Genomic DNA, 23750 nt, shown 5'->3' on the forward strand with positions numbered 1-23750 from the left:
TCATATGTATAATACGATATTCTAATTATTTATAGATCTAAAATTTTTTACTAAAAATAGATTATAATACTGATACTGACAGTACTCGCGCTTAGTGAAACTTATCTGTAGCTTTTCCAAATCACTTTTTCCAAAAGTTGATGATAAAATGTATCGCATGATTTGATATAAACTCAATAGGAAATTTCGATGTGAAACCGTGATAATTGTAACTTTCACGTTGCTTATACATCCTTATCTGAAGAAACCTCTGATAATTGAAACTCTCCAAAGAATGACATAGTCACCGTAATTTTATTGAGATGTGGAAACTCAGACAACCGCTAGGATGAAAATGTTTGAATTGTCGAGCAAAATCAATTAGGTATCAGTGTAATACGCCAAATATTAAAAGGTTAGGCGAGACTCTAATTAAGAAACCAATACAACCATCAGAGTTAAAGGAGAGCTAAATTATTGAGTGTGATAAACAATTCGGACATATCAATTATTTGTCGAAAATTTAATCAAATTACAAAGGCGTGCATCCAACGAGCAACGTGAATAAAATATAGTTTAGGTTCGGGTTGCTGAACCTTCTCCGATTCGAATGATAAGACAGCTGAAAATTAATTTTGTCATTCATTATATAGGTCTGATGCTCGATGTTTATTTACGTAACTTTTACGTAAGTTTTGCGAGCCATTGTTATAAGTATATAATTACAGAAATAAATACAAATATCTTAATAAATCAAATTTTCAACATTGCTTCTTAATGCTCAAATTATCATCAGGGTTTTACTAAGAACTGTTTGTTTGCATTTCATATTTTATTAGTAAGTAATATTAAACTCTTTACATACTTTATCGATGTAATGAATATAACTATTAGATCGCATTTTTCTTTTCAAACATTCACGCATGCAGACAAACGCGAAACATTATAAACCAACACTATTTACTATCACACTCGATTTCTTGAATTAGCCATTGTAATTTGCAATTTTCGATATCGACTTATGCTCTTGCCAATTTTCTTTCACTTATTCCAGTCTGTAATATCGAACGACTCAGTTTTTCAAGAAATATGCTACTCACAGCTTTAGGTCTTTGAAATTTTTTATCGGTGTACTATATCAATCCATAAGTATTCAAAGTGTAATATAATGCTTTTTCTATCAAGAAAGTATTGATTTCCTCGTAAGAAGGAACTCACAAGTCGAATATTTGGTCGACTTTCGAAAAACCTGTAATATGTTTGTTTGAATTAGTCCTTTTAGATTCAGTTTTCACAACGATCATACACCTTACGCAAAAACATAAAATGCATAAGGAAAATATTATAAGATCTCTAGAGAAATCAATATTAAAACACCAGTCGTAAATATAAAAAATATAAATGACAATGAAAAATAATGTTGCGAGTGCTATATTGAAAACAAAATATCTAACTAAAATATTCAGCATAATCGATTGGTCTAGAATTAAAAACCTGCGTCCCATTGATCTAGATAACTTACACATACAAAACTTTGAACGCAAAATATCGAAATAATATGTAAAAAAAAAATAAAGGAAAAAAAAGAAAATAATAATAATTATACAATTGGACAAAACGGTTAGATAAAAATGTGCGATAGAGAAGATGAAAAACATTGAAAAAACTTGGGTGTTATCGATAATATTTGTATTGATTTGCAAATAAATACAGCTTTATATCAAAAAGTGACGCACAATCGATAATCAAAAGGTATTTGTTTTCCTCTTTCTGTCGCTCTTTTGTTTGTTCCTTGGCGATGCCACAGAACGGACAGGGCACTACCATGTCAACTGGAGATATCTGGGACGCATAGTACAAACTGTTGTAATGGCTCCAATTGCTCCAGTTGAAAGAATCACCAGACTACGATCGCGCGGTATATGCACATCGTCATCGCGGATCGTACAAACTACACTCGTCCTTACACACTTGCATACCCACGTATGACTTGCTCCTTTGCTATCTTTCCACTCTCTTATGTAGGTATTCACTAATTATTACTTCGTCGTTCTGCCGTCACCGTCATCTTACATTTATCGCTCAGGAGCATACGTAGACTTTCAAACAGTTAAGCCCTATTAATCACTCAATATATAATATCGGCAGTAAATACCCTTTTTGAATAATCGATCGCTACAATAGTACTCTACTCTTGAATCTTTACTTTTAAACCTTCACATAGAATACGCGGTAACACTGATCATCTGTTTAGTCGTATAACTGAAACTTAACGTCAGATGTAAGTTGCTTTTAATATAGTGCTTCGGCTATAGTGAATTTTTTTAGAGTATATATGGCGCTTTCGATTTACACTGTTTTTTTACTCTTACATTGGACAGTTTGTTTACAAAGTCATTAGTTTATCACATTTATTTAGCCAGAACATTGTTTTTATACAATATAACTTATGTAATCGGAATATTTTTTTTTCATTTATTTTCTCCTTTTTACGTTGAACTTTTCATACAAATGAATCGCATTTACAGTATTAATTTTCTGATTACTCTCATTCGCACATACAATTGTTACGTTCGTTCATCCTCAATACAATCTCTACAGCATTTCGTTTGTCATCGCTTTTGACCAATTTTCGAATCATTTTCATTCTTTGTCGTTGGCTCTTCAATTTGATTATTTGGATGTTAATATATAATCGTAAAGGACTCACACGATGATGCGATATCCACCAAGGGTACTTACTTCACGATACTATTATTCTTTGACTTTATAAAAAGGATTTCACGTAATTGTTTGTAGAAAATATTTAGACTTTCGCCTACCCACACACTTCAGCCCACGTGGTAATGATCATTCGACACTTCGTTCTGTTCATACTCTCTCTTTCGCTCTTTTCATCTTTCGCTCTATATCTCCAAAAATCATTTGGATTTCAGATGCTCTTTTTTCGTCACATTTATATGTTTAATAAATTTCTCAAACGCGTACGCCAGCGATGCACATTTGAAGTAGTAAATAAATTGACTAAATTAAAGACATTATAAATCTTTGAAAAACCAGATTATAACAGCAAAACATTCATTAGCACTGAAGAATTGAAATTTAATTTATTTTCGACAGATTGCCAAACGATTATCCGATCTGTTTGAATCTGTAGAAAAAATACTCAACATCTGATTTTTCAAAATTTTAAGTTGATTTTTAATTGCTAAAATGCAAAAACAATTACGTATGCTCTTTTTTGAGTGAAGAAAGTATTATATCGTTTGATCAAATATTCACCGATTAATTGAATGGTTCCTACAATGCTAATTAATGCACTAATTTCCAACTACAGAATGGAATTGAGTAATTCAATCAAAAAACATTCTTTTTTTTTGTTTTTTGATCAACTTTTTAATACAGCTTCGTGATTGGAAAATAAAATTATATTATTGCAACAGAGTAAGTATATATATATATGTATATAAGAGTATGTATATTATAAAAATTGTTCCATTCATTGTTACAGATTTGATGTATCATTTTCTACTGTAGTATCAAATGAGACTTAGATAAGTCTTGGTTTCCTTTTTGAATCGTTAGCATCTAATAACCACAGGAAATTTCAATCTACAAATCACTAATGAAAATCTTGCTTGAAGTGGTTATAATTAACTCTGATATAAATATTATAATACAACTTCACTCGGATAAAAACACACATATTCGTCTCGCACGTGGCTTCAATTCCTGCTACAGCGATTCTATTTAATGTACTAACTTCGTCACATACATTTTCGTTCGGTCTTGGCCCAAATGTTTACTCAAAAATGACGCCAATCAGCTTGACATATTCTTCTAGCTTTGCAATGTTAAAAAAATGAAAAAAATGCACGTATCAGACTGCCGCTCTCATTATCATATTCAACTTTGGAGTAACACTAAAGAAATGTAAAGTATAACATTGAAGCTGTTTTTAGTCATGAGTGAAAATCAGTACATATTGCGATAACAAAATCAATAAGTATTCCACAAATCATAAATTCTCCTTCTTTATTCATTCCACAGATAAACGTTAGTCTTAATTTTGTTTTTGTAATTTACAATTCGTTCGTATATTACGGTTTGCTGATACTCACATTTTTGCGCGAGAACACAATCGAATCGTAAATGAACACGAAATAGCATCGCCAAGCAGGCTTCCACATTTTTACTCACAACAAAAACTCCATTTTCATTTTTAAAATCCTATAACAGATAAACAAACAGTCATCGCATTTATTGATTTTGCCCTTGCAACAATAGGCAAATAGTTATATTTTACACTTGTTTCATTATTTTTATTCGGTTTCTTGTGTTTATATGAACGTGTCCAGTGTCGTAGATTCGCGTACTCGATAGTGACGTTAAGATCGATTGCAGGCAAATAAAAACGATAGTACCTACAGTAGAGCGTCCTTTGTTTTGATGTGCAGATCAACTTCGTAAGGTCTTACGGGCGTGTAGTTCAATCCTGCATTTCTTCGGGCATCTCATGAGGATTGATAATGCCAGGAACGGCCATTTGTTGCCGCCTCTTCTCTTCTTGTGCCATTAGCAGAGCGTTCTCTCGTTCTTCCAAATACAGATCTGAATCGTCTTCGCCGGTGTATTCCTAATAAATAAATAAAGTAAGAGAATTAACATAAGGCAGTAGAACAAAATGAAAAAAAATAACGACAAGCCATCTCATACTCTAATCTGAACTAAGAAATCTCTTAAGTGTTCCTTGAAGGCTGGAATATTATGGTCCAAATTGAAAAGACCCTGCACAGTAATCTTGATTTGATTGTCTGTCAAATGGGGAAAAGCCGCTTTTAACAGACTTGCAACAAATTCTTGAATGTATAAGACATTGTCTGGTATGGGCCCAAGCATCACTTTGATCGATCCTGATTCAACTAATGAGAACATGTATGCCAGAATAGTGGCGTGCATTGTTAACCCTACAAATTGTGTAAACAAACATAATGTTAAATCTGACAGGACAATTCGACATTAGACTTAATGATATATCAACTACTTGCCTGCTGTGTGAGACGTATCGGTAACTACGCTGAATATGTGTTGTAGGATGTCGGTGAAATAAGTCTTGTAAAAGCTTTGAGCAGCTTCGTCGTGCTTTTCCATGTTTCTGAACAGTTGGTACAGAATTTGCAGGCCAGTGTCAGCGACATTCCTCATTGTATGCTTGAAAGCCCAAATAACCGAATCCAGAACCAGTTTGAACTGGACTGGTTGTATTGAAAGACATGCCGGAAAACAGTGGACATTCACTGCCTGCATAGTGCGATAAGCATTTTTAAAATTATCCAAAGAATTATGAGACGAGTCAGATAAGTTAGATGAGTGAGCCGTAAAGAAACAAACAATTCGAAAGTACTTACCTGCAGAAGTAAAAAGAAGTTGGTCCTATGTTCGGGAAACTCTTCAAAGTCTTTGTTAATCATGTCAAGAGTGCACTTGAATACAGCGTCGAAAATTTTCGGTACCTCACTGGTGATATGTCCTTCAAGTTTATTTACTATTGTAGACATTGCACTGAGCACTTCGGGCTCTCTGGCACATGCAATGTTTGTTTTTTGATAATCCATTAAAACGGCATCTAGCAAGTGTGGTATAAAATTTTCTAAGACCTAGAGACAAGCAAAATGAAATAATTATTATATCTGATCAGATCAAAAATAAACAGAGATCAAAGTAACTTGCCATTTGATGGTCAGTAGACCTATTAATCCAATCAGCAATGAGTTTTAATGTTTCTTTTTTAACAACTCTCATACTTTTGATGAGGGGCTGCTTCATAACCATTTCACCATTCACAGTTATCGCAGCGCTAATATTTTCACTCATTACCTGTATTGAAAATATAGTTTAAATTACAAATAAGGAATAAAATTCCTAAAAATTAATCAGAACATGTGACGACCTTGTACACATTCAGCATGTCAAGATATATTCTTCCCAATTGTATCACGTAAGGATGTCCAAGAGCTTTGCAGGCGCGAACGTTAGTTTTGAGTATACTTGCAAGCTGTTTGACAGCCTCTGGATCCTTTAAAACTTCAACATTCTAAAAAGTGAAAGAAACAATTAAGCTTTGAATAGAGTTTTTTTTTAATTCCTCGTACCTTGGCTGCCTGGCTTATGATATCGTCCCAAACTTGATTGGGAAGGAGCATGTATTTCTCAATCAGATGTTCTTGCATTACAGCGTCAATTTGTGCATTGATCATATATCCAACAGCTTCGTAAAAGGTATGTACCTGTTTCAAAAATTATAAAAACTCATGTATGGAGACTTGAATGGAAAGTCAAACAAAACTCTTTTACCTGCTGCGTTTGAAGATCACAGATGATACTACTTATCGTTGACAAAATTTCTTCGATAAATGGCACGGCTTCGCCAAGTTGTACAGTTACAAAATGTCGTCGACACTTTAATGCAATTTTGATAAAAGTGTCACATGCCATGTCTTGTACACCTTCGTGGGTTTCTAGATTGTAAAATTATTACAAAAGTGAGATTATGAAATAGCATTGGGACGGTTTTTATAAAGCTTGCCTACCATGCATAAATTCAAATAACTTATTTACAACTGTCTTCAAAAACTTCCAATGTGCCCTTAAAAATCTTGGATACTGGCCAACAACGTACATAATGTTACTGGCTATGATTGCCTTGTTGTCTTTTCCCTTCTTTTGCTCGCAAAGCCCAAGCAAGTCTTTGATTACAGTAACCAAAAATCGCTTCTCATCTTCTTCATGCATCGCACCAGAGATACTACCAATCGCCCAACACAACTGCAAAAATAATAATTTGCAAATTAATATCGTAATAAATAATGCTTACAAAATGACTTACTGTATTGAGATTCTTCCAAGACCATTCGCTACCATTTACTTGATTCTGTAGTTTTTCAGTCATAACTTTTTCTGTGTCAACGTAATCAAGATGAGTCAGGTATACCAAAGTTTCTCGCATATTTTTGTACAAATTAATGGAGTCCGTATCTTTCATGAACTCTCTAACAACTTCACCATTTTCATTTTCAACAACAAGTACTTCTTCTGGCTTAGCCATTCTACTGATCATAATGTAACGAACTTTAGTTAAAACTTGAGAATAAAACAGTCTTCGTGGCGGCATTGCTACAGCTTTGTAAGCAACAAATGGATTTTCTCTGTAAAGATCAGAGGACAATTGATTCCAATATTCCAAACAGATCTTAAAGATTTCCACTTCCTCGACCGCTGAAATCAACAGGAGGTAGTGTAGCGCCTTGATTAGTGTGTCATTTAATTGCTTCTTCTCTACTAGAGCACCGTGTTCCTTGAGATATGTGCAGAGAAACATGGCAAGATTTTGTATAAAGTTTTGCTCTTGATCTTGACCAACTGCATAGGCATCACGAATGTTTGTCTCTATAGGTAACATTTGCTCCAATTGTTGCATGGTGTTAACAAACAGTACAATGAACATGTCGTCGTAATTGGGTACTGTAACTGCAGCAATTTCAGTTAAGCATTTTAACGTTACGTTTCTAAATATCGGAACATTCAAAAACTGTAAATAAAAATTAATTGTAATTAGAATTTCCATTGAAATTAAACTATGCCATGATAACATGAATCTTACTTTGAATATCAAAATGTTGATCAATTTGGTTTCAAAAATGTATCCTAAAGGAATCCAATTTAGAAATCTTAGGAGAGTTTCTAATGTTACTGCTACAAGGGGAACGTTTTGTGAATTATCCATAACAAACTGACAGAGTTGGAAAATTTGCGAAAATTCACTGCACATTGTATCTTTTAAATGCTTTGCTTTAGTTTGAGTCATTTGACCACTTGAAAAATCGAACACTTCTTCTGACAAAAGTTTTAAAATAGCCATGTTGTTCTGACAGAGACTCTCATTAGTTTTACTTGCACCAACAATATCACCGATAAATGATTCCCAATTTCTGGGCCATTCCCTTTTTAATACCTGTAATGTACATGAAAAATATGAATATAGTTACAATTTTACAGATAATGAATAATTTAAAAGAAATCAAATTATGTTAATTGCCTGGACAAGAATCATATTCAATTTGTTGAGGTAAACTTTGGAAGCCTCCAATGTTTCAGGATCACTGCTTGTTTTTATAATTAACCCAACAATATACTTCTTTATACCTTCACACTGATTCCTAGGTAAGACTTTCCATCTAGTTTTTATAACTTGCTCCAAAATTTGTAAAGCATAATATTTAGTTTGTTGATTCTGTGAAAATTAAGTTAATGAGACTCAAAAATTAAAAACTAAATTGGTTGTTGATCTCAAGGCCTTACCTGAGAAAATTCTAGAATTGTATCAACCCGTGTCCATGCATCCGGATGCTCTTTGAGAGTGGTCAACACCTCTTGTGCAACTCTCTGTTGTTCGCCTACACCCGCATACATACACCCAACAATGTTATCCAACAATGTTATATCCAACTTCTGATTGAAATCCAGAAGCTTGGATGCCTGTTCAGCTAAAGTGGCCATTTTACCTCAACAATTATCAGACTTCAAACACACAAACTGAAAAATTAAAAAAAGAGACATTAATGTAATGTCCAGTAAAGCAATAATTTAATTTTGACTTTTACAGTATAAATGAAAGCTTAATTATTTGTATTCAATTGGTACTGCTTTACATGTAACACTCGCTAACACAACTGAATACATCAACAATTATTAAAACTGTCTTTATGAATGTTAACAATAAGCAACGTGTCTATAGCGCAAACAAATATCCAGGCTCGACGACGCGAAGGGAAAACGAAGTCGAATCACCTGGATTAACAATGAATGAAAAGAAGTCATAATAAATGTAATGGAAAATTCCCATAAGTCGCTGTAAACTACAGACTATTTGATGAGACAATAGGTTAAGCCCTTTCAATCCCTTTGACCCGCCAAAAATTAGATTCGAACAAATAGTACCGATAAGTACACGAACTTATCCCAGCTGCCGCACGGGTGGTCCCAGAGTAACGTGAGCGCGCGCGCACCACGAAAAGAGAGGTCACCGCACTGCGACCTAACCTACATTCGACAGATATTGCGTTAATCGCGCTCAGCTTTTAACCTTTAAACGTGCATCACCTTCTCAAAGATCGAGTTGCACACAAATTTGGAACAAGAACCCAAGTCAAGGAGGGCGTAAGCGTGCTGCTTAACTCTTGCTCTTTCTCTTTTATGCAGCACACTGCATGCTTCCCGGCTTGTCCCGCTTCGCTTTCCCCACGCGACAACGTCGCCAGTTAACTTTTCTCTAGTGTTTGCCGTATATTTTCACTCAACGATCAAGCGACGTACGCAACAAACCGCCGCTGACCGAGTAGTCGTCGTCGAGGCATGCAGCTAGCAGTGGAATCGTCGGAATTTCGAGATAGAGAAAACGCCTTGTCGAAAAACAGATCCGCTAGCGGCTGCTGCTGATTCCCGCGCTATAACGAACGAGCCTAGCAATTTTCGCCGTTCAGTGTTTTCACGCGCACACGCAGTCGCCATCTCGCGCACGCTCTCTTTCTCGCTCTCTCTCGTTCTCGTTCTCTCTCTCTCTCTCTCTTTCGTGCACACACTCCCTGCGATAGACCCCGCTCCACGGCTTGACGACCCAATACTGGTTTATATCGTACGTAATTTGCACAAGCGCGTCTGTCCTGACTACCTATGCAGCGCTAACGCATACGGATTATTTTTTACGGCGACGCTGCTTAGCGATAAATGCCCGTTGCGCATCTTCGTTAGCACGCACTCGCTCGCAGCATGCAGTAAGAAGCCATCACCGACGCCGTATATTGCAGCCTATTCATCTATGCACTGGCGTTCATTCCATTTTCCCGGCAGGTTCCTAGCAAAGCAGTTTGTTTTATTGCTTTGGCAGCACGTATTACAAATAATCCTGCCTCTCGACCACGGCGTAGCTACGCTCAGTTTCTCACAGCTACCACAGCTTCGGCGTTGACCCGTTCTCGACACTCATAACCTCACAGTCAATGCAAGCACGTCACATTTCAAACAATTCTCACACACTCTTTCAGTGAAACATGAAGAATCATCACACACCTCAGCTCAGCAGTCATCCCAGACACACTCGGCGATGATCGCCGCATATCACCACATATTCCCTCGGCGCAGAGCACTTTCTCAACGCATCACAAAGGGGTCGAGTAGAGGCAGTCGTCAGTCTGTGTGTGTGTAGGTAGTAGGTACATACGTAGTAGAGATACGTTGAAATGAGCTCGAGAGCGCGCGTTGGCAGTTGCTGAATACCCACCGTGACCAGATATATAGTCTTATGTGTCTTTCAACCGCAGGCGACCTTTTTCTTGCACTAGTTATCTCTTGAATGTCATGCGAGTCGGTAGTCCTGTAGCCTCTTCGCACTAGCTGTAATGTCCGCTGACGCTTCACAGTCCTAACACTTGCACCGAGCCGAGTTCCGTTCGCAGCAAATAAAACAAACAATTCACACTTCGCCGCTTGTAGTCTTTGCGTCCGCCTGTTTTCCACTCTTTTCTACGGTGATGAGAACAAACAGAAAACAAAACTCGTGTCTCTCTCCTGTCGCAATTCGCAATCCCGTCCTCGTCCGCGTCGCTGGTCGGTCCTCGTCGTCGCCGTGTCGTCCTGTGTGTGTGTACGCTGGCTGGCTGCCGCATATAGATGATAGGCGCTGCACTAGTAACTGCCGCCGCCACTGCTGTCTCTTTCTTCGCTCTCCGTTTGCGTCTGCGTCGTTTGCGCGTCACCGCGACCGTTCGTGTGTCCGTGTGCAGATCTACCTATGTATATAGATACAATACTACCAGAGCAAGCTTGTAACCAAAAAGTGGCAGAGTTGGGCTGCTTGCAAAATTTTCGAAAATATTATAACAGGCAATACAGGCATGTGAGGTATGCATACGGGCACTAGAGTTCGCCCACGAGTTTGTTGCGGACATCACCATTTCTATTGGTTGATATAGGCCAATAGACTATGATTATTATGTTGACGTAATGTGTCACCTCGTGACGTCATTAAGATACACGTGTGGTGAAGTGCTCGGTGAAAGTTAAAGAAAGAGAGAGAGAGAGAGAGATACCTAAGTACATATTTGTTGTTATTTTAAAGGGTATGCGGGAGATCGAGAGACACTTTTATTTAGCAATTACAAACATCGAGTTTTCGCATTGATTACTAATTTTATTTGTTCTCTACTGAATGGCTACATCGCCTATGCATTTAATTTGAGTCACGATAACATTATTGGTATAAATTAATACACGGTAAAAAATTATTATAACAGAGTCAACATTATTATTCCTTTACGAATAAATAAATACTTAATAATAATTATACGTAATATTAGATTTAATTATTATGTCAATCATCAAATGCTGTAATTATTATTAGTTAGCACATGTATTTTATAAATAGTTTATTATATACACATACGTACAACAGATTACACATATATCCATCGTATATTTATTGATCGATATAATATTTTCGTGAATTAAAGGACCGCAAGCACTCTTTTCGTCAACATTCAATATAGATATAATCAACAAGCATGCTATATAACACAACACCCATGCGCACGCGCGTGCGTCGGATCTCATAATCATCTGTTTTATTCAGCTTGGATCTAGTGTATATACGCTCAGTGCTGTATTGCTGTTTCTTTGATGTGTCACTAGATTGGAATTAATCTGTATATAAATTTGTTTTCTCGTATAGAAATGAGAAATGTCTTGTCAAATTAAAGAGATCGCAAACCTGGTGAATCTCAGTGATATCAAGCATTGTTTGCTCGGCGACGTTAATAAAGAATGTACGTTTAAGCTTTTTGAGAGGTCTTTGTTTGTATAATCACGAATGATTTAATCTTTTTTAGTGGATAATGTACCTGCAAACGAGTTGCCACTGCAAAATTGCGTTGTTTCACTGTCACCTGTTGGTGACATATTAGTTATTGCTTGGAATACTCGTTTAGTTATACTAGCTTGTGAGTGAATATCGATTACCAACATTCTTTTTCAAAATTTACTTATTTATTGATAATGTCGTTTTTAGCTAAATGGGATTCTCAAGAAGCGAGTGAAGTAAAATATAAATTTCATATTGCCTGGGATGGTGAAGTTACTCAAAAACAAAAGTACATAACTGTATTCAAAAGTAAACTTTTTTATTTCTGTTCAAATTCTTGCTAATCAACAGTGTCAATTTTTTTTCAGTGAGTGGATTACTTCTGTTATATGTCTTCCATTGATCTCCCATGGCAAGTCAAGTGCTGGTGTTGACTGGACTTGTATAGGTGTAGGTTTTAATAATGGCTTTATCAAATTCTACACAGAAGTAAGTTTGAATTTGAAAATGATTAGAATGTTCATTTTTGTAATGCTCAGCTTTACCAACGCAGACTGGTGACTTCTTATTTGAAGAGCAATTGCACAACGAAATCATCATAAATATAAAATGCCAGTCACACAATTCTGCAAGACATTCAGGAGAGGTAGGAATGTCAGAAGAAATTTATGTGCTATACAATTCCGTTATATGCATTTTACAAGGATTTTCATTGTTTTCAACGTTGAGAGCATACCGAAATCATTTAGCAAGAGGTAACTGAACCTTTATCTTTCAATCAGTTATCTTTATTGATGGTTTATTTTTAACAGTGAAAGCAAATTGTGATAATACAACTCCAGCAGTTAATCTAGTTTGTAAAAAGTGGGGATTCAAAAATCAAGATTTCGTCAATGATTGTCAAGTCATTGGCTGGACATCTGTAAATACTTTTGATCACCTCATGACGGCATCTATAAGTGGTGGTTATAATGCTAGTTATCGCTCCAGTGCACCACAACAGAGTTTAGTCATGGCTACAGGTAAAAGACCATTTATTGGCTTTCACTTTGCTCTGGAAGGTGGTACTGCTCCAGTTTTTACTGATGTAGCAATCGCCATGGCTAGCAAAGTTGCAAGCGCCATTGGTTCTGCTGTTCCGTAAGTTACTCAAATAAAAAAGAATCCATCTGATAAAAATCCATAATACATTTAGATTAATTAATTTTTTTACTATAATGTTTTCTTACCTTACTAAACTAATTATTGCTGCATATCACTTATAGATGGTTTAAAAGTAACTCGAAAAATTCTCCAACGGCTGAAAAGACAAAGAGTCTAAGCATAGAACCAGCTGAGTCAATGGCGTGTAGATTTGGTCTAAGTGATATCCTTCGAGAAGGAGATTGTTTAATAGTTAGTCCAAATAAGTTATTGTCAGTTATATGCGATGCTATGGGAAGAGTTATTTTGGTGGATAATAAACAGGGAATTGCAATAAGAATGTGGAAAGGCTATCGAGATGGTCAATGCGGGTGGATAGAAGCTGTGGAAGACCGAATTCACAAATCTTCGAAAAGTCAACTCGGCAGAAAGAGTGCATATCAATCGTCGCAAGCTCCAAAACAAACAGCATTATTTTTAGTGATCTACGCACCCAAGAAGGGTATTATTGACATCTGGAGCATTCAATTTGGAATTAAAATCACAACCTTTTCGGCTAGTAAAAATGGAAGGTCGATTGCAAATTTTTACGTTTCCTAAGAACATTTATTATTTGGACTACTGTATAAAAATTCTTACTATTATTACAATAGGCTCCTCTACACTAATTATGGTTTATGTGGGTTAAATGATGTTGCAACGGCTGGAAATAAAGCACTATACCCTTGTATCTTTATGGATCCACTTGGAAGCATACGACAAATCATTGTTCCATTCCACTTTGCTTTAAGCAATCAAAATAGTAATAGAGCTAGAGACATACACTTGTTCAAAAAATTGAAAAGATTTCTGAGAGAAGGAGAGTTTGACGAGTCGAAATTAATCGATGAAATCACAAATATTTGTTTGGATTTAAGAACGAACGACGTTCGATTACAAAGTATTGAAATGCTTATGGCGAGCAAGTATATCACGCCTGATTCTTTACTTGCGGCCACTAATTGTTTTTCCAAACAGTTGGATATACAAGGTATGTAATTTTATTCATTTAAATGAAGTTCACATTTTTATTATTTTCTTTTGTTTTTCATGTATACAGATGAAGATGATACAGAATCGGTTACCAAAGCTCTCAGTCAGACAATTAATCAGCTGAAAAGAGCGATTAAGTTTTTCAAATACATAAAAGCGCAATTTGATCAGCCTCCCGAGTATTATACTGTAGCTTCAGACGTAGTTCCTGACAGAAAGCAATTATCTTCCATATTATTCACTTCTGAACGGGAAGTTCTTAGGATATTGAAGCTTTCAAAAACATTGTCAGATTTGCGTGACACCGATCCAAAGACTCAAACGAGAGTAACATTTAAAGAAGGCGACATATCGTTTTTAGATTTTCTGAGTAGTTTTGAATTCGGTTGTTCGGGTTTTTTGGCATTACATAAAGACATTGGTTATGACAGGAAATGCCAAATTTGTAAGTGCGTGAGATAATAACGAGTAAGAATCCAATTATTTCTTTCAACTCGTAATGTAATGTAATGTTCACAGCAAAGTTAATATTTCAAGGATGGATGTCTTCAAATGATCCTATATCAAAATGGCAGGAATATGCATTAAATAGTGAAATCCAACCAGCGGTTCTGATGGAATTTGCTTTGCTTTATTGGTTGAACAGAAAGGCTGATGCTCGCTTAGAAATTGAACTGATCAACTTTACGAAGCTTTTAAATGCCATCTGTTCGTTAAATGGTAATCGATGATGGACTAGCTTAAATTGTCAATATATCCAATTAACGATTGCAAGCGGGTAGATGAACGTTTTCAAATGTTTTAGATTCTGAAGAAGTTTATGCAGGCTACAATGAGGTTTCTAATTGGTGGAGGGACGTTCGAATAATCTTGACCAATTCCAGTAACCCGTTTAGCGCACTGACAGCAACAATGGCATGCAGAGCCGTATCGGTAACAATACAAAGAAATAGAGACCGATTGCAAACTAGTTGCAGAGATAACAGTGGAAATGAGGAAGGTAATGAAACAAATTCTGCTGATGGGCCAGAACAAATGGATGAAAAGGACGACAGAGATGACAATTCGTCCGTCGAAGAAGAAGCAGTTAGCTGCATAAGTGACTGGGAAAACGTGAGCCGAGATACCTGCCAGTTTTCGTTACTTATTGGTAATTTAGAGGATATCACGGTATTAAATGCTGTAGTCAGGTAATTCATGATACAGCAAGGTTAGGTGTACTTACGACTAGTCTAAAATTTTGCCGTGCTTTCAGTAAACCTCCGGAGTTAGATGAGACTACGACGTTTTATACTCTGCCACATGAAGCTATAAACGTCTCATTAGGACTTGTTCTCTCGAAAGGCAAAGGTATCGTTTGTCAGTGAATGTAAGTGAATTATCGTTGAGATTAACGGAAAAACGCGACGAGCGTTACAGGGTCCGTGTCAGAGATTGTTGCGAAATGGCTGAGCTCAGCAGGAGTTGATCCAGCTCGCCTAATAGACACGACGGACGTTGAATTCGAGCAATTGCGGCTCGTGGCCGCAGATTCAGCGCAGCTCTCTAGCTCCTCGGACGAAGCGAAAGCTGTTGAACTCAAGCTGCAGCAACATCCGACAGCTTTGCTGCCAGTTTCAGTGGAAATTGGCCGCGAAGCCTACCCCAAGCCAACTGCTCTCGCAAACGTACTAGGTAACGTTGATAGGAGGGAGAAACAGTTAATGCAGTTGTGCGGCATACAAAGTTAAATGTCGGTTGTTGCAGATCAAGTAGCCTTACTCAAGCGCTATTTCCCGTACAGCTTGACTAGCAGCGTTTTACTCGCTAATCTAGCATGGGAATACGTGATATCGTGGAATAAAGATATCACGAAGCTGCAAGCTTTGGAGGCCGCGTTAACTGTGCTGCGTCAAATTCCGCTGAGCAAAGCTCGCCACGGTAATTTTTCAATTGGATAATAAGTGCAATAAGCATAGCCTTGAAAATTTGAAGAAACAGCGTTGATAGCTTTGCACTTTAGGAGTTTGCTGCCTTTTATGGAGCGTGCACTTGAAGAAAAGAATGGAAAGCATTGCCAAGCTTATCAATAAGTTAGGTAAACTACCGAAAGAGCGGTTGTGCATGCAAGACCTCGGGCTGTCGACTATGCAAGTAATCACGTTCCTACAGCACTGCACCATGTTTTTAGAAATTTTTTTGGATGTAAGGACACGACCCGATTATTATTATTATTATTATTATTATTATTATTATTATTATTATTATTATTATTGTTATTATTATTATGGTCGGTCTAGCACTACAAGCCGTACTCTTTTATTATCATTACAGGCGGAGGTCATAGAAGAGGAAAACTGCTATTTTGTGAGAGCTGAAGAATTATGGGAAGGCCATCCGCCTGGTCCAAGACCGTTCGCTGTCTTGGCGATTTCTCAGGCGCTAGCTTGTTATGATTTGTTGTTACTGCATTTGCAGTTGGTAAACGTGTTGCACATGATTGCCTACTTCAATTTAAAAATACCAAAGCCCATAAACAACCTGTTTGATTCGATGGTGCGTGAATTGCGATTGCACTTGATACTGCTGAAATGATTAATGATTGACCATATTGCTTCGACTCACAGGCACATCAATATTTTTTCCAAGACATCTCCAACAAGACAATGATTCCCTGGTACAAGGACGACAAGAGAGATCGTCAGCGAATTGATTTTCTTTGTCGAGTTATTACGGGCTCCATGGATTCTATTCATCAGGAGACGACAGGCGTAGAAAACTTGGATTGGAGACAAGCAATGGAATGGATGAGCAAATGTCAAAGTCTTGCGTCCACTTGGAAAGTTAGTTACGATGAATTGAGAATACATCAGGTTTGCCAGTTGTATGTGAATGGATTTGATCAGCTGGCCGAAGAGGTATGCATTTGTCAAATTTGCCAACTATTCGACTTTCTCTCAAAACGTTAATACCCCGTATGCGTGCTTTAGCTATCAAGCGCTGTGAACGATACTGAAAGGCTAGCCGCTAAGCTGTTACCTATAGCAGGAAGACGCATGATGGCTTATTTAGCCAAAGTTCCGAATATCTTGGAAGCATTGACGAGAACAAATCCAATGCTTACAAATTATTTACAGACTCTTTCCTGGGTGAGTATTCGTTATTACATTTAGCGTAGTATAACTATAACCGGTGACGATCGTTTTATTCTTTGGCCACAGGATGATCCAAGCTTAGTTTACACAAACTGCACCAATGATGATACAGTGCAATTAGTGCGAAAAGTCTTGCACAATCTTCCCGAGTCCCATAAGCAATATGACCTAGCACAGCTGATGCTCGATGCAACCTTTATGTATGCAGGCGATACACCAGGAAGCGTCGATTGATGAAAAGTTCATAACAAAGTATAAATGATTTTAAGTAGGTTGATCACTGAAGTAAGAGAAAGAAAGAGAGGGGAAAGGAGTCGCCTGTGCAGTGTTATTATTTACACGAGGACAATTCTTTTGAAATTTAGTGATCTTCGGCAAGTATTTATATACTGCTCGTTTGTACATTTTCAACCATTTTGATATACTTTCTAAGTCTAAATGTTGTTACACTTGCATCAAACAAGGTCAATGCGCTAATTTTTGCGCTATTTTTAACTTGCATAAAAATATTGCACATGTAGATATATTGAATTTGTTGAATCTAGTGAGAAAAAATTACTACTAGTGAACGCAAATCGGCGACGAAGTTTTCGTTAATTTTTCGCCAATTGAATATCGGCGTTGGTAGAAATGGGATACGATAAAGTGAAAGATGATGTTTATAGAATTGAAGCATAAAATAAACAGTGATTGTTAACATATTATAGTAGGTTTATTTATTGGTAAAATTAGTCAAACGCAATAATGAATTGGGTGTTTCACAAAAGAACAAGTCAAGCAAGTAACAAATGCAAGCTGACGAGTTCCGAATATATAATATCGTTTTTAGACGTATAGCCCAGCCATAGCTAGGCGTCGATTAAAAATAAAACTGGTTGACGGTTCTGAACATAGACAAAGTTACAGAGTCGAATGAGCGTTGTCGTCGCCGAGGATCGCAGATGGTCGGACGATGGAAGGGAACTCGAGTCGAGATGGTCGGGTCAGAAGCGAACTTGAAAGCCTTTGTAGCCTGGCTTGGCTACGGAGCACAAATCTCGGAATTCGCAGTGGTGAATGTTGCTGTCCGGGCTTCCAACGGTAGACAGCCAATTAGCCCTGAAAATAAAGCGAGAGCCGCTTGAGCCGGTGGTTGTTGCGAATAGGAGCGGGTGCTGCAATACATAGGCGCGCTGGCAGAGCGGACCGAGGCGGGAAATTTGCGATCGGCAAGCTGATTGAAAGAGAATGCACTAGGGAGGCTGCGGCCGAGCGCGCCAAGGGGACGCATTGTTGGCTGCGATTGCGGCGGTCGGGCTGCTCAAGGTGGCTAATTGACTTCCTTTTTTCGGAGGAGGGCAGTCGCGCGGCACATTGTTCGACATCAAGGATGCACTTCTAATAAGCCACTTCCGTTCGAAGTTGGCGGCAAATCAGCGTTTTCGCCGAGCGAGCGGCCGCGCACTGGCGTAGGAGAAAAGGAGCGCGCGCGAGTCGTCACCACGCGCCGATGTGGGGCTCGCTTCCTGCCTCCGAGCCGGCGCGGCTGGCCGACTGCCCACCTGGCGCGTGGCCTCGCAGTCCTGCGGGCCGGGCCGCGATTGCGCCACCGGCAGTCAGCTCGCTGGCACTGAACTTGAGGGCCGCGCGGCCCGCGCAGCTTTATTTTCGTAGCGCGCGCGAATGTGGCTCAGTGGGTCTCGTCCGCGATCGGTCCTCGGCCGAGCGCGCGCGCGCGCGCCCGCCTTCTCGCCCTTACGCGAGCGGCCGCGTCGGCGGGCCGAGTTGTTATCGAGCGGCGACGCACGCGCGCCGCCGAGGCTGGAACGCGTCAATCGCGAGTGTCGCCGAGCGTCGACTGCACTCGGATTGATCGATTGGCTCTAATGGCGCTCATTGGCCGGCAGTGCGGCGCGTCCACCTTGGCGCGCTCCAAGAAGAAGCAGCGTGGCTCAATTGCCGCCTCGCTCATTGAATTGGCCTCGGGCCCGCTGCCCGCGGAGACACTTACATCTGGTCGACGAGCGCCTGCGGCCCCTGCATCTTGCCGAGGATCGTGCCGGCCCTGGTGTTCTTCACCCAACCGACGATGCCGAGCTGCTGGCACAGGTCCCGCACGTACCTCGTGAAGGAGCAAGCTAGCACAAACATATCACACAATACATGTAGCGGCGAAGGCTTGCGTACGAGCAGCGCGACGCTCGATCGGCAATGGTCGATTGGCTCGCGATGGGCATGCCAAGAACACGGCTCTAGCGCTCGGTTACGAGATCGTCGGCTCTGCCGCGTCAATGACAGCCTTACTCCGTGCCGGCGATCAGCGCGCTAGCCACCTACCTATGCGTATGGTTATGCGTGCGTGAGAATGCTTGTGCGAGACACTTACTTGTGGAACCTGCAATGGTGCAACAATAGGTCGAGTGAGCAATGAGTGGCGAACGGGGGGGCCGGCGCCGCAGACGGCCGACTTACCTTGCACTCGCCCGAAAACCTCGAACTCCACGGAGACCAGCGGCTCTAGTGCCAAGGGGTCGGCCGATGCCATGTCGTCGATCGTGCGTGTGCGCTTAGCGGCTGCTCGCGGGTTCGGCTGATCTCGATCGGATCGGACGAGCGGCGCGAGTGCGGGCTGCCCGGCCGATTGGCTTTTCGGCGAGTCGGAACAAATATAGCCGGCTGCCCCCCCGATTGCCGATCCGCGCGTATCGACGCGCATCGACGCGCATCGACGCGCATCGACGCGCATTCACGTGCCCGAGGCTTGCGGGCCAATTTAGTCCGATCCCGCGGGCGGCCCGGCCGCCGAGAAATCGGGCCGAACGCGGCCGCGGCAGCAGGGTGGCGCGCGCTAGGCGCAGGTGCGCCCCGGATATAAATCAATCAGCATTGGCATTTATCGGTTATTTGCGTTTTTATTGAACAGCAACAACACATGTATTTATTGACATTGCTTCAATTACACATAGGCTACACGTACATATGCGAATATGCGAATACATATACCTGCAGGCGCTCGCCTCCGTCCCGAGCATCGCACGGCAGCGCGCGCGCGAGAGCGCAGCGGACCGCCGGCACAGATGGACGCGAGTGCACTCTTAGGGGCTAGTAAATTCGAGCAGAGCCAGGGGCGCCGAGGGCAGCGAGTTAAGTATTACAGTCCTGGGCGGCGGCGGCGGCGGCTTCAGACGGCCGCCTCGGGGGCGGCGGGCGCGACCGCGGCCGCGGCCGCCTCCGCCAGCAGCGCGTCGCCCTCGGGCTGCTTGGCGCCCGGCTCCGCGGCGGCCTCCCTGCCGCGGCGCTCCTCCTGCGCCGAGAGCCAAGCGGCCGTGAGTCGCGGCGAAGCTGGCCCGCCGGGCGGGCGGCCTACCTGGAGCAGCAGGCGCAGGTAGTGGCAAGGGAAGGCGACGCAGCGGCCGCCCTGCTCCTCGCCGTCGATGTAGACGCCGCGCACCAGCACCGAGTTGCTGCAGTTGAGCAGCACCAGCAGCAGGAAGCAGCCGACGTGGCTGAGCCAGCAGGAGGCCTGCGGCCGGCCGGGCAGCAGGTACAGGTCCAGCGCGTTCCAGATGCCGCGCCACACGTTCACCGTGCCCAGGAAGCTCAGCAGCAGGAAGAGGTCGGCCAGCAACAGCCGGCGCAGGCCCTGCAGCCGCGCGCAGCCGCGCCGCGCCAGCGGCTGCGCTGAGAACGCCAGGCCCACCAGCGCGTAGCCGACCACCTGCGACACGAGAGCCCGCGAGCCGTGAGGGGCGCGCGCGCGACCGCGGCGCCGCCCCTGGCCGCGCGCCCGCCCACTCACCAGCGAGCCCACGGCCGAGTGCTCGCGGCTCTCGGGGAACAGGTAGAGGTCCAGCAGTGCCCAGGCGCCGCGCCACACGAACACCACCAGCGTGCCTACCACGCCCACGCTGAAGGCGCAGTCCAGTGCGTAGAGAGCCCAGTCCCGCGAGGCCTGCAACGGCCGCGCTGCACTTACCTGCGCGCCCCCGCCCGGAGCACGTGCGCGCCGCCGCCGCCGCCGCCGCCGCCGCCGCCGCGCTCATTGGCGCAATCACGGAACAATTGAAGCGCCCCGCAACTGTGTCAAGTACAGCGGCGGCGGCGGCGGCGGCGGCGGCGGTGGCGGCGGCGCGGCCGCTGGTCGCGGCGCTGCGAGGCTTACGTCCACCCGGAACAGCGTGGGCACCTCGAAGTAGTTGGCGAAGCCGTCGAGGCTGATGGCGAACGGCGGCGCCGAGATGTTGCGCAGCGTGCGCATCAGGCCCAGCGCCAGCAGGCTGAGGCCCGTGGTGCCGGCCACGGGCAGCAGGCTGTGCTCGGTGTAGAGGTCGAGCGCCTGCCAGGCGCCGCGCCAGGCGTTCACGCAGCAGAAGCCGAACACGTAGGTGTAGGCGCGCGAGCCGCCGAGCGCGAGCGCGCGCCGCGCGGGCCCGGGCCCCGGGCGCAGCAGGCGCGCCAGCCGGCGCTGGCCCAGGCTGAAGCCCAGCAGGCCGCAGAAGCCCAGCAGCACGGCGGCCAGGCAGCCCAGCCGCGGGTCCTGCGCCGGCTGGATGTAGAGGCCGCTGAGGGCCCAGGTGCCGCGCCAGTAGCCCACCACGGCGGGCCCGACCACGGCGGCGGAGAAGGCCGCGTCCAGCAGGCCCAGCGCGCCGTACTGCAGCCGCGCGGCCCGGCCCGCGGCCTGCTCGCGGCCGCGGGCCTGGCTCTGGCTCTTGGCGCCGCTCATGCTGCGCCGCTGCCGCGGCCGGCGACGCGCGCTGCCTGGGGCCGCGCGGTCCTGCCGCGCATCTTCCCGGCGCCGAGCCGACTGCGAGCGCGCGACCGAGCACCACTGCGACGACTCTCGATTGCGATGCACTGGGGCCGCTGCGAGCCTGCGACGCTGCTCCTCGGCCCACGGCTGGCCTTTATCAACTGTTGAGCGCGCTCCCGATCCGATCTCTCGCATCTGATGCGCGCTCGCCCGCCCGCTTTATCTGTCGCGCTCGCGCTCGCCCGCCGCGCCTCCCGCCGCGCGCGCGTCGCCCGAAAGTGACAGACATCCATGCGCAAGTGGGGACCCCAACCCCCTCCTCGCTGCCCGGCCTGACCTAATCATCAGCACCGACCGCGCGCTCACCGCGCCTATCAGTAGCGGCAGATTGAATTGTTACGTGAGCGTGCTCGCTTTCGCGCGCCTTCGCAGTCGCCCGTCGCGCTCGCGCCCGACTCGGCCGCCGTCGCCGCCGCCATCCTTCGCCCGGTCCACGAATTTCCACCTTTGCCGGTGCCGACGCTGCCGATCGCTCGCATTTTTCCTTTCTGCCTTTTGCGCCAGCGGTTTTTAAGGCTAACGAATGCACCGACACCGAATTGCATGGGCTTCTGCTTGCAATCCATCGTCACAATGAAATGCGTGCTCTTTGAAAGCTACCAACTTTCAGATCGATGCCCGTCTTAGTTACTGAGCCATCGCATTCTTTCGTCAAAATCATGCGATTCTTGCAATAGCGCACAGGTCGGGAAGAAGGGCATTGGACACTCGCCGCGATCGCTCCACAGATGCTGGTGAGCTTTCAACTGTCAGATGCCATAACAATCATATCGTATCGTTAATAAACGGAACATTGCTGCGAATTTGCGTTCTAATAAAAATTTGAAGAAAATCATGCGTGGTGCTGGAGAACCGGAATCTTCTTCCGCTCTACACTTTCGATTTCGACAATTTCATTCAGAGTTATCGAATAGTTTGGCGATCAAAACGTACCGTTCTATACGTTCCCCGAATCGCATAGAAATTTCCATTTTCTTTGATGAAAAATACGTTGCGATGATCACTGTACAATTAGCTGGAAAAGAAGAGGCAGCACACGCGAAATTCGCTCCCCGGCGTCAGAATCGCAGTGGTGGGGCCAGCTCGGCGTAACAACGAAAAATTGACGAGTTCAAAATCGCTGCGCTCTCTTTACACCGTCTGTTTTTATTAATGGATCGTGTGCACGAAGATAACTAGAATTGGAATTATTTTTGTAGTTCGAGAATCAATTGTATGCCAGTATACTACATCGCAATCATTTTGAAAAAGTTGACGAACAATACCGAAATGTATCATCAGTTTCAGCTCTAACAATGAATGCTGTCTTCGACAAATGAGCGAAGATCTCTTGCTTACGGAAGCATTCAAGAACTGTATTTCAAGAGAGACAAGATGACGTATTTGCTTGCCAGATACAAACAGTTCCCTACAGAATTGTACAGGGCAACTAGTTGAGCATCGGATTTTATGAGAGAAAGGTGTTCCTCGGAAGTTTGTCCTGGTAACCGATGACTTGCACGTGGTGACGTTGTCACCGTTTGCGGTGTTATTTTCAAGTATAAATTTGGAGTTTCATTTGTACATTTCACATACAACCTTCTGATAATTTATAAGTGGTAAGTGCATATCTTTTTCTTTAACTTAAAATTGAGCGCAACAATTATTGACGACTAAATTTGAGCTGTATTTTGACTAAGACATCATTGGAAATAATGAAATTAGTTAGAAAATAATAGCAGCAGCGCTAAGTGCACTTATATTGTGTTGTCTTAACTTA

General features: G+C 42.8%; 4 protein-coding genes across 16 annotated transcripts; 1 reads left to right on the forward strand and 3 right to left on the reverse strand.

Moving 5' to 3' along the window:
* Window positions 1-804: 804 nt before the first annotated feature.
* On the reverse strand, window positions 805-10913 carry LOC131671069 (exportin-1). Of its 10 annotated transcripts, none has more exons than XR_009302504.1 (15): window positions 10105-10913; window positions 8338-8571; window positions 8075-8269; window positions 7640-7990; window positions 6866-7567; window positions 6570-6804; window positions 6334-6497; window positions 6132-6266; window positions 5930-6073; window positions 5710-5856; window positions 5388-5636; window positions 5028-5280; window positions 4696-4946; window positions 4408-4615; window positions 805-4209 (listed from the first exon to the last, which is right to left on the reverse strand). XR_009302504.1 is itself a non-coding variant. In XM_058947200.1 (15 exons), the coding sequence occupies exons 3-15, from the start codon at window positions 8533-8535 to the stop codon at window positions 4469-4471; spliced, it is 3171 nt and encodes a 1056-aa protein (XP_058803183.1). In that variant the 5' UTR covers window positions 8536-8571; window positions 10105-10226; window positions 10316-10913; the 3' UTR covers window positions 805-4468. The 10 variants fall into 10 exon arrangements, 9 of the variants coding, with proteins under 9 accessions (XP_058803183.1, XP_058803186.1, XP_058803184.1 ...); XM_058947200.1 differs by having other exon boundaries at window positions 805-4615; window positions 10105-10226; window positions 10316-10913; XM_058947203.1 differs by having other exon boundaries at window positions 805-4615; window positions 10316-10913.
* A 684-nt stretch (window positions 10914-11597) lies between these two features.
* LOC131671068 (rab3 GTPase-activating protein non-catalytic subunit) lies at window positions 11598-17889 on the forward strand. Of its 3 annotated transcripts, XM_058947196.1 has the most exons (19): window positions 11598-11855; window positions 11919-12029; window positions 12098-12179; window positions 12259-12379; window positions 12444-12645; window positions 12703-13030; window positions 13156-13605; window positions 13687-14063; window positions 14133-14510; window positions 14585-14785; window positions 14871-15255; window positions 15321-15415; window positions 15485-15739; window positions 15812-15985; window positions 16068-16249; window positions 16379-16600; window positions 16672-16962; window positions 17035-17193; window positions 17266-17889. In XM_058947196.1, the coding sequence occupies exons 1-19, from the start codon at window positions 11771-11773 to the stop codon at window positions 17431-17433; spliced, it is 4266 nt and encodes a 1421-aa protein (XP_058803179.1). In that variant the 5' UTR covers window positions 11598-11770; the 3' UTR covers window positions 17434-17889. The 3 variants fall into 3 exon arrangements, with proteins under 3 accessions (XP_058803179.1, XP_058803180.1, XP_058803181.1); XM_058947197.1 differs by lacking the exons at window positions 11598-11855; window positions 11919-12029; window positions 12098-12179 and having other exon boundaries at window positions 12271-12379; window positions 12430-12645; XM_058947198.1 differs by lacking the exons at window positions 11598-11855; window positions 11919-12029; window positions 12098-12179 and having other exon boundaries at window positions 12286-12340; window positions 12430-12645.
* Window positions 17890-17911: 22 nt separating this feature from the next.
* Window positions 17912-20037, reverse strand: LOC131671074 (acylphosphatase-2-like). Its single transcript, XM_058947216.1, has 3 exons — window positions 19651-20037; window positions 19190-19316; window positions 17912-18297 (listed from the first exon to the last, which is right to left on the reverse strand). The coding sequence occupies exons 1-3, from the start codon at window positions 19922-19924 to the stop codon at window positions 18183-18185; spliced, it is 516 nt and encodes a 171-aa protein (XP_058803199.1). The 5' UTR covers window positions 19925-20037; the 3' UTR covers window positions 17912-18182.
* A 43-nt stretch (window positions 20038-20080) lies between these two features.
* On the reverse strand, window positions 20081-22185 carry LOC131671072 (uncharacterized). Of its 2 annotated transcripts, none has more exons than XM_058947214.1 (4): window positions 21365-22185; window positions 20978-21130; window positions 20546-20896; window positions 20081-20482 (listed from the first exon to the last, which is right to left on the reverse strand). In XM_058947214.1, exons 1-4 carry the CDS (start codon window positions 22124-22126, stop codon window positions 20360-20362), a joined length of 1389 nt encoding a protein of 462 aa, XP_058803197.1. In that variant the 5' UTR covers window positions 22127-22185; the 3' UTR covers window positions 20081-20359. The 2 variants fall into 2 exon arrangements, with proteins under 2 accessions (XP_058803197.1, XP_058803196.1); XM_058947213.1 differs by having other exon boundaries at window positions 21341-22173.
* Window positions 22186-23750: the final 1565 nt, after the last annotated feature.

This window comes from Phymastichus coffea, unplaced genomic scaffold, assembly GCF_024137745.1.
Source record: "Phymastichus coffea isolate CEN01 unplaced genomic scaffold, Cenicafe_Pcof_1.1 PCOF00118, whole genome shotgun sequence".
Taxonomy (NCBI): domain Eukaryota; kingdom Metazoa; phylum Arthropoda; class Insecta; order Hymenoptera; family Eulophidae; genus Phymastichus; species Phymastichus coffea.

What these genes read in the sequence shown, in the direction of transcription:
- LOC131671069 (XM_058947203.1), bottom strand. Translation starts at nt 8,535, where the DNA reads ATGGCCACTTTAGCTGAACAGGCATCCAAGCTTCTGGATTTCAATCAG. An exon ending in TGAATATGATTCTTGTCCAG is followed by an intron (nt 7,991 to 8,074) that starts GCAATTAACATA and finishes TGTACATTACAG; the next exon opens with GTATTAAAAAGGGAATGGCC. An exon ending in CTTGGAAGAATCTCAATACA is followed by an intron (nt 6,805 to 6,865) that starts GTAAGTCATTTT and finishes TTATTTTTGCAG; the next exon opens with TTGTGTTGGGCGATTGGTAG.
- LOC131671068 (XM_058947196.1), top strand. Translation starts at nt 11,771, where the DNA reads ATGTCTTGTCAAATTAAAGAGATCGCAAACCTGGTGAATCTCAGTGAT. An exon ending in GTATTAAATGCTGTAGTCAG is followed by an intron (nt 15,256 to 15,320) that starts GTAATTCATGAT and finishes CCGTGCTTTCAG; the next exon opens with TAAACCTCCGGAGTTAGATG. An exon ending in GCTGAGCAAAGCTCGCCACG is followed by an intron (nt 15,986 to 16,067) that starts GTAATTTTTCAA and finishes TTTGCACTTTAG; the next exon opens with GAGTTTGCTGCCTTTTATGG.
- LOC131671074 (XM_058947216.1), bottom strand. Translation starts at nt 19,924, where the DNA reads ATGCGCGTCGATGCGCGTCGATGCGCGTCGATGCGCGTCGATACGCGC. An exon ending in GGTTTTCGGGCGAGTGCAAG is followed by an intron (nt 19,317 to 19,650) that starts GTAAGTCGGCCG and finishes TGTTTGTGCTAG; the next exon opens with CTTGCTCCTTCACGAGGTAC. An exon ending in CAGGCGCTCGTCGACCAGAT is followed by an intron (nt 18,298 to 19,189) that starts GTAAGTGTCTCC and finishes CTTTATTTTCAG; the next exon opens with GGCTAATTGGCTGTCTACCG.
- LOC131671072 (XM_058947213.1), bottom strand. Translation starts at nt 22,126, where the DNA reads ATGCGAGAGATCGGATCGGGAGCGCGCTCAACAGTTGATAAAGGCCAG. An exon ending in CCACGCTGTTCCGGGTGGAC is followed by an intron (nt 21,131 to 21,340) that starts GTAAGCCTCGCA and finishes CGGCCGTTGCAG; the next exon opens with GCCTCGCGGGACTGGGCTCT. An exon ending in ACCTGCGCCTGCTGCTCCAG is followed by an intron (nt 20,483 to 20,545) that starts GTAGGCCGCCCG and finishes CTCTCGGCGCAG; the next exon opens with GAGGAGCGCCGCGGCAGGGA.